Source organism: Staurois parvus, unplaced genomic scaffold (assembly GCF_062004578.1).
Source record: "Staurois parvus isolate SC_StPar_1 unplaced genomic scaffold, SC_StPar_1.0 ptg000658l, whole genome shotgun sequence".
Taxonomy (NCBI): Eukaryota; Metazoa; Chordata; class Amphibia; order Anura; family Ranidae; genus Staurois; species Staurois parvus.
The window spans coordinates 500,001-508,511 of record NW_028318454.1 but is presented as its reverse complement, the minus strand read 5'-3'; the positions used below and the strand labels follow the sequence as shown (position 1 = coordinate 508,511).

At 40.7% G+C, this 8,511-nt stretch overlaps 1 protein-coding gene across 1 annotated transcript in view; it reads left to right on the top strand.

Annotated features, from left to right (window-relative positions):
- Nucleotides 1-5,027: 5,027 nt before the first annotated feature.
- ACSL3 (acyl-CoA synthetase long chain family member 3) overlaps nucleotides 5,028-8,511 on the top strand; it is a 72,951-nt gene continuing 69,467 nt past the window's right edge. The window contains exons 1-2 of the mRNA XM_089694302.1: nucleotides 5,028-5,435; nucleotides 8,407-8,511. The exon at nucleotides 8,407-8,511 is cut by the window's right edge and continues 73 nt beyond it. Coding sequence (XP_089550428.1) covers nucleotides 5,085-5,435; nucleotides 8,407-8,511 — 456 coding nt within the window. The 5' untranslated portion in view covers nucleotides 5,028-5,084. The remainder of the gene's footprint in view (nucleotides 5,436-8,406) is intronic.

Genomic DNA, 8,511 nt, shown 5'->3' with positions numbered 1-8,511 from the left:
GGCTTAATAGAGAGATATTAACCTTTTTTAAAAATTACTTTGCTGGGAACAGAGAATTTTGTATTAAAAAAAAAAAAGGCATATCCGAACAATGTTTAACCTACTGTTGTGCGGTAATTAAAAAAAACAAAAAAAAAAACTTCAGTGCAAAGTCTGTGTGCGCCCTTCTTTTTTTTTTTTTTTTTTTTTTTCTTTCTCCCCCTTCATTCAATCTTCTCTGGTCTGGATTCTGTGTTGATGTATTTGCCACGTATGCAGCACAGCCCACAGTCTGCTTGTAGTATTACACGTGTGAATCCCACAGTGGACAGAACGGAAGATTCGCTTATTTCTGTCTGCTGGCAGTATAGCGGATACATCAGTAGTAATCGCTTCTTAAAAAAGCCTCAGTATTTTCTTGTCTAATTTTTAGGATTAGACAAAAACTTTATATATTAGGCATTCAGAACAATATTCATTCTAATTCTCAGTGTCTAAATGGTTAGCACTTCCGCCTGGCAGTACTAGGGTCGTCGGTAAAAATCCCAACCACGGCACCACCTGCCTGGAGTTTGCATGTTCTCCCTGTGCGTGGGTTTCCTCCGGGTGCTCTGGTTTCCTCCCACACTCCAAAGACATGCTGGTAGGTTAATTGGATCCTGTCTAAATTGGCCCTAGTATGTACGAATGTAAGTTAGGGACCTTAGATTGTACACCCCTTGAGGGTTAGGGACTGATGTGAATGTACAATATATATGTAAAGCGCTGTGTAAATTGACGGCGCTATATAAGTACCTGAAATAAAGAAATAATTCAGTAGTCCTTTTTCAGTAATCCATGTTTATTGACCCTGTCTCCTGTTCTCTACAAAAACAATGTAGGTAGCTGTACCTATAATAGAAAAGAATGAATGGTCCTATTTCCCTGTACTGCAAAACTAGTAGCATTGCTTTTATCAGATACTTATAGGTGTCAGTGTGTTCCTTCCTGGGCATCATGGCTTCTCACACTGGCCACTGTGTCATTACAGAACTCGGCTCTGACTGGAGGAATTATGGAAGGCAGCAAGCTTTAATCCTTTTGCAATGTGTTAAATGACTGCAGTGGTGTTTTTAAAGGTTCGGATTTAAAAATAACAAATATATCATCATACGTATCTGATATGTGCAGTCATTTTGCACAGAGCAGCCTCAATCCTCTACTTGGGACCCCTGCCAGCTCCCCTGGCTCCTCCCCCTTGATCATTGCCCCTAATAGCAAGCCGCTTGCTATGGGGGCACTGGTGCATGCTAGCTTATAAGTCCAGTGCTATGTGTCCATAAGACACATAGCTGTGGCTCTGCCCCATCCCCCACTCTCTCCTTATTGGCTCACAGGGTGTAATTGGCTGAGATAGCAGCAGGAGCCATTGGCTCCCAATGCTGTCAATGAGGTGACGTGCACCAGAGCCACGGCTGTCCCGGGACTCCATCGCTGGATCGAGAGGGGGCTCATGTGAGTATTGTGGGGGGGGGGGGGTGCCTTTGGGTTGAGCAGTACACTGATGTTTTTACCTTCATATATTGCATGCATGCAGGTAAAAACCTTCAGCCTTCCCAGCCACTTTTAATGTGTAAAACAAAAATATTATATCTATATACTTCAGTTTCAAAGGCATAAATCTAATATTAAATTGACATTAAAATATTTGCATGTTCTGAGCAAGCAGTAAAAACTTTAACCATTTGACCTCTGGACAGTTATACCCCCTTCATGACCAGGCCATTTTTTGCTATTCAGCATTCTGCTACTTTAAATGGCAATTGCGCAGTCAGGCAACACTTCACAAATTACATTTTTATATTTTTCTTTTTTTTCACATAAATAGGTTTCTTTTGGTAGTATTTGATCAACACTGAGTGTTTTTTATTATATACATGAAAAAAGACAGAATTTTTGGAATTTCTAGAAATTACACAGCTATCGACACTATATTGGTAATAGCAGTGATCAGTGACTGACTTATAGTGGCACTGTGATAGTGTGGCAGGCAATCTGGTGTTAGCTGACACTGGCTGGGAGGTACACTAACTGACTGACACTGGCATCATCAATAGTGACTATTCTACAGTGATTAGTGTTAATACTGTAGTGTACACTGTAATAATGACACTGGCCGGGAAGGGGTTAATGCATAATGGCAATGAAAGGGTTAACTGTGTGCCTAACAATGTGTAATGTGTGCTGCTTTTAGTTTACTATCTGGGTGTTTAAGAGGCAAGTGAGGGTATAAACTGTTACTAAACCCACAACAGTAAAATCAGTCTGTATATGCAGTAAAGCATGCTTGTTATACTCACTGTGGAATCTAAGGGGTTAATCTTCTGCATTGTGTAAAAAAATGCTGCTTGAGCCTGACTTCTCTGATCCTCCCCTTCTTCCAGTGTCCCCCTCTTATGTCCTGGTAAGACATATATCGTGTGGAATCGCTCTGCACATGCTCAGTTTGGTGTGTATTGCTAGAGATTTTTTTTTTTCTTATGAGAGAGTGCATGTGATCAGCACAGGGCCAATAGGCACTGTCCAGACAGAGGTCAGGAGTTCTGCATCCTCCTAGAGCAGAAAGAGAAAACCCCTACACACTTTAACCAGTGCTCTGCTGGACACTGATAGCAGTTAGAGCAGTCTTGTAACTTCTGATGATAAAATGTATTTAGCAGTTTATATTTACTAAAATAATTGCACTTCCATGTACTCTGTATTGTGGGAGACCAGATAGTGAATGCAGGGCCCTGGATTTATTAACTCTTTAAAAAAAAAAACTTTATGGTTGAAGTTTATGTAAATAGATTAAGGTCTATAATCCAGGCATAGGTGCACCGTAAAGCCCAACTATCGGTGGAACAAAATGATCCCTTGCAGTGGGTCTTTCCCTGCACTGTAAGGGTTAATTGCTCATTTTGTCCCTCGGCAGACGGGCTCCCTCTTTTGATCTGGTGGTGGATTGTCCCTCTGCTTCCTCCAAGGCTATGGACCCTGCTTTGGTCTTGATGTCAGGACCCTAGAGTGTAGGGGTGAAGATGCTGCGGGGAAGAGCAGACAATCGTGTAAGTATATCTCTTTTTATTGTTCCTCTAGAAATAAAGGAGCAATTAACCCTTGCAGTGTGTGTACAGGCCCACTGCAAGGCATGATTTTATTTGTCCTGAGTTGGGCTTTAAGGCTGGGGGTTGATTTCAATCTAGATGTAGCTGAAAAAAACGCCACCCTTAAAGTAGAACTCCAACCTGCACTAATGTATAATTTTAGGCCAGAATGTATTCTGCTACACTTTTTGCTGAAAATAGCCCAAATCAATCAGTGTATTATGTAGTCTGTAGGAAAGTTATAGTCTTCAAACTATGGAATATATATCCGAAAACTGATCAATCCTGATGTACTGAGGGCTGATCTAATTTCCTGAGGCCCAGAAATGTCAGGACAGTACAAATGACCCCTTTTTGGGAAGTAGACAGCCTGAGGTATTTAGTAAGAGGCATGGTGAGTTTCATAATTTTTGTGTTTTTTTTCATACTGTCACCAGTGTAGTACAGTATCATCACTTAACCGATGTGGCAGTGATCAGGGACCGTGACTGGTGACAGTTTGGGGGGGAAAAAATATATATATTTTCAATTTGTTTTATTTTTTTTATCGCATAAATTTTTTTCTTTTTATTTTTCTTTTACTCGCTGTGACCCGAGCAATATAATATTACCATAGTAACATTGCACTACTCTGGGGAAGTGCTCAGGTTGTGTTTTTTTTTTTTCTTCTAAATTGAGGCCATTAATTGTCATGTGATCTGCTGTGATTGGTCACAGTGATCGCATGATACTGGCAGCAGGCTGGTACAGTGATCTGTCATTGGCTGTGTCCGGTAGACACAGCCAGTGACAGATTTGTGCCCACAGTGCAGCCCCTTCTGGAAGAACATCATGACGTCCACCCAGATTGATGAAAGGCCTGCCAAGCTGTCAAATTGCTATAGGCTGGGCAGAAAGTTAAAAACTTACCTGAGCCTGACCTTGAGCCAAGGCTGTGGCAACTCTTCCCCATCTCTCCCTTACAGGAGATTTGGCAGCCCATGGCCCCCACTGCTGTCCATCAAATCCTGTGAGGAGAGAGCAGGAGCCAAGCCACACTGTGTGCCTGGATGCACACAGCCCTGCTCAGGATTAAGCCCTTGTGAGCTCCTACATAGCAAATGGCTTGCTATGGTGGCGCTTGGCGAAGGAGGAGCCATTATCGCTGACCGGGGACCTCCAGAAGAAGAGGTTCGGGGCCTCTCTGTGCAATACCAATGCATAGAGCAGGTAAGTATGATGTTTGTTGTACATATTACATTGGCTGTGTGGAAGTTGTATGCACTACACAGGATGCAACAGCAATACTTGACACCACCTGAAGCCCAGACACTCTGACAGCCATTGGGCTTTGTGTACAGTTGGGTGTCTGCAGACAAGATGCATAATTGTTGCAATACCCATCAGTGACAGTTCAGAGGCACAGGATGAGAAAAGGAAGAAAAAAAAAAACTTTAAAGAGCAACACAATTTTTACCAAAGGTGGAAAGTAGATGAGCGAAAACAGCTAACACTGGAATTCTACTTTAAATACAATGATGCCAGAATCTCTAACTTGTCACATTCACTATATTTTCAGGCTTATTAATGTAGTATTGCAAAGTAAAGTTATTGTATAGTAAGTGCTTTAACTCAAAGCCGCCTGAGTGTTTAGTTTACTGCAATCAAAATGAGATTTATTGTAAGTGGAAGGGGGGGTCAAACCTATGTTAGACGTAGATATATAAATGGTGGTAAATATTATTTATTATTATTAATACATTTTTTCCCCATATCATTGGGGTGGTTTATTTTAGGTAATATAGTACTGCTTTTACAAACACTGAAACCCTAAAATGATGTTTGAGAGCGTTATCCTTTTTCTGACAAATTGTAGAAGTTTCTCACTCAAACTATGTACATATATGAAATTCTTGTTCTCTCCTAATGTTTTTCTTTTATTTTTTCTTCTTCTTTATTTAGGTTTCTTAGATACGATCTTCACCTTTCGTAGTGTCCAAAATGCAGATAAAAGAAGACATGAATCCAGTGCTGCTCTACATTTTGCACTTTTTTATGTGGCTTTATGGCGTTATTACATTTGTTCCATGGTTCTTGATGTCTGGAGCACGAGAGAGGCAGAGACGTGCTAAACGAATAAAAGCCAAACCTATCAATGAGGATCCGAGCGGTCCCTTCCGCTCAGTGGACAGCTTCCAGAGTCTTGCCTCCTCACTTTACCCGGGCTGCGATACCCTGGACAAGGTCTTTAAGCATGCTACAGACCTTTTCAAAGACAAAGGATGCTTGGGAACCAGAGAGGTGCTAAGTGAAGAAGATGAAATCCAGCCTAATGGGAAAGTCTTTAAAAAGGTGCGTGAATACAAACTTGTTGGGGCAAAGCCTGACCTTTATCGAATAAGGCACAATTTGTGTGTGTGTGTGTGTGTGTGTGTGTGTGTGTGTGTGTTGCTAAGTCTTTTGATTGTCAATCATTGCCAAGTTTTGCTTAAAAGAGAAGTATGGTCTTGGAATCGGCAGGGGACAGCTGCGTAGAGTGTTGCAGCATAGAGGTTAGTATGTATGCTTGTGTTTTTTGTTTACTTGTTTTTTTGTTTTTTTTTTGTTTGTTTGTTGCCCCATGAATCTCCTCTAGATTGTCTCCTACTTCAGAGAATAGTTGGAAGTGCATCTAAAATCCAACCATCTTCAGAAGCCTGTGTGGTTAGCTTGCTGCACAAACAGATTATTGATTCAGGGAGGTAAACACCTTTGCAACCATAAGGGTCTGCTTTAATTTTTTTTTTTTTTTTTCGTGTCATCAAAAATATTTTGTGAAGTGTTGAATATGTTAAAAAATCCAAATTAAATCTGTTTTAAAGACTATTACTAATCTATTCCAAATTCACAGCATGTGCTTTAATGTCATAACATCAGCATTGTAATAACAGTTTATTTTTGACAATTCAAGCTTACTTGAAAAACCTCTTTATGTTGTGTTTTCCGGCCTGATGGTCATTACTTCTCCTCTGCTCATTCCTTTTGGTTTACGTTTTGATTCTCTAAGGCAGTGGTTCTCAACCTTCCTAATGCCGTGACCCTTTAATACAGTTCCTCATGTTGTGGTGACCCCCAACCATAAAATTATTTACCCAGTAATTATAATTCATGTGTGTCGTTTTACCTCCAATACTGCTGCTTTCAACACAGTAGCTGCTTTTAACAGAGGTTAACGCGACCCACAGGTTGAGAACCACTGCTCTAAGGTCTACATATTCCATGGTACCTTTCTGCCTGCAAGCTGTGATTCATGTACTGATCTCCTGATACTCCTCTTCTTAGCACCTCTGTAATTCACAAGGCAGGCTCTGTAAATGTGACACAGAAGTGCATGTTCACAGGACATAGTGAATGTGTCATAGAATTCAAGGAAGTAATTTGTAAGGGATTCTGCACAAGAAAAGATTTAAGGATAATTGAAGACTAAGTGCAGCCAAAATAAAAAAACAGAAAACCACACAAGGGATCCAACTTACAGAAAGTAGAATGTGTCCCTTGTTGGATGCTGCTTCTTTTAATTTAAATCTTCTGGTGCAGTAGGGGCTTGTACAACTGTCAAAGCCTGACTATTCCTGCCCTTTCCTCTGAGCTCCTTCATTCATAGACATTCTACTACAGCTTCTATGAATCTAGGATGGGTGGATGATTGATAGGTTGCCCCCTTCCATTCATAGATTTGTGTTTCATTCATAAAAGCTGTAGTGCAGCTTAAATGAATTGAGCAGCTGGTCATAAAGTTGGCATAGTTGGGCCCTCTTGATGAAAACCTATGATAGATAGTTTGTTGTATTAACCCCTACCACATTGGAAATTACGAGTGGTGGGGTGACAGATGGACAAGGATCTCAACTAAAAGGGGCATCAACACAAATGACAAATCCAAATCATAAATCTGTAATTTATGTCCCTTATGCTTTCGTCTCCCTTTTTCATCTCCCTTTCAGTACACTTTTTTAAAATACTGCAAAATGTAGGAAGGACTAAATAAGGCATTAGCACTTACAGCGTGACTGGTGAAAATATGGCAAATGTGACCCCTACCTTCAGTATAATCTGTGTGACCTGCCCTTTGGTGAGCAGGCCTACCTGCATTCCAGCAACTTCCTAAATAGAAAAGGCGTGTTTACTACGGATGCACTCCTTACTCCCTCTTTATTGCCCAACTGCCTCAGGATCATTCACCCTGTTGGACGGCAGCCAAGAACCAAACATAAGTGTTCAGCACAGGAGCGTTGTAAAAAAAACTTTGCAGTTTTGTGTATCACCACTGAAGGGCAGTGTTGGTCTTTTTTGTGGGCACTTTCTCTGTACTCAAGTGTGTGTGTGTGTTTTTTTTTTTTTTTTTTTTTTTAAGTTTTTAAGCTAGCGAAGTACATTTGTGGCCACTTGAAACTTTCCCTGTTCAAGTCATTCTTGTTATTATGAACTGATGAAGATGGTTTACATGACTCACCACACCCTGCCCTCAATACTAATGGTGCTTGGTTTCCTGCTGCATATGATGGAATTTAATAGCTGATTTCCCACACTCTTCCTTAATTCTGCTACATTTTTATCAGTCTTCTAAAATAACAGTGTATTTCATAATTTTGTGCAAGTGTGTAGTAGAAGTTATAATATTTGCTCAAGTTATTGCCACAATAAAATTTTTTAAAGTACTGGGCTAGACCAAGCAGTCCCTAATTTAAACACTGACCCTTTGTGGCTAGTTCATCTGTAATATTCAGTGCAGGTATAAAAATTAAATGTAGAGTTGGATAAGGGTGCATTGTAGGATGCATAGGTGCAACTTCAAAGTTGGGGTCCACCCAGATCGCTGGACCAGCATGTGGCTCAGCCTTTCAGCAATCCACTGAGAGCCTAAGCCAGCCCAGTGCTTTTGGTAGGTCAAGACCACTGCAGACTGGGAACATCATACAAGAGCTGCAGTCTTGGAGATGCTCTGACCATGTCATCAAGCCATTACAATTTGACCCTTGTCAAAGTTGTGCAGATCCTTACACTTGCACCATGTTCACTTGGTTCCTAACCCACTTTAAGGTGCATTTGTGGTGCAGTAATAACATCATTCACTGTACTTGTCAGTGATAAATATTTTATGGCTGGTCAGTGTATATTTATATCTATCCTTACTTATACACTGATACTTTGGCGGGTATTGGTATTCTCATTTTTCCAGTAACCTCACTGTGTTTTCGTAAATGTATGTATTTATTTATTTTGCAAGAGACCTATACCTCTGTCCTGATACTTATGCTTATGTCACTGTTCCTTATCTTTACAGGTGATCTTGGGAAAGTACAACTGGATGACATACGATGAGGCCTATTTAGCTGCCTCTCATTTTGGAAGTGGACTTGCTGCACTTGACCAGAAACCGCGGTCAAAC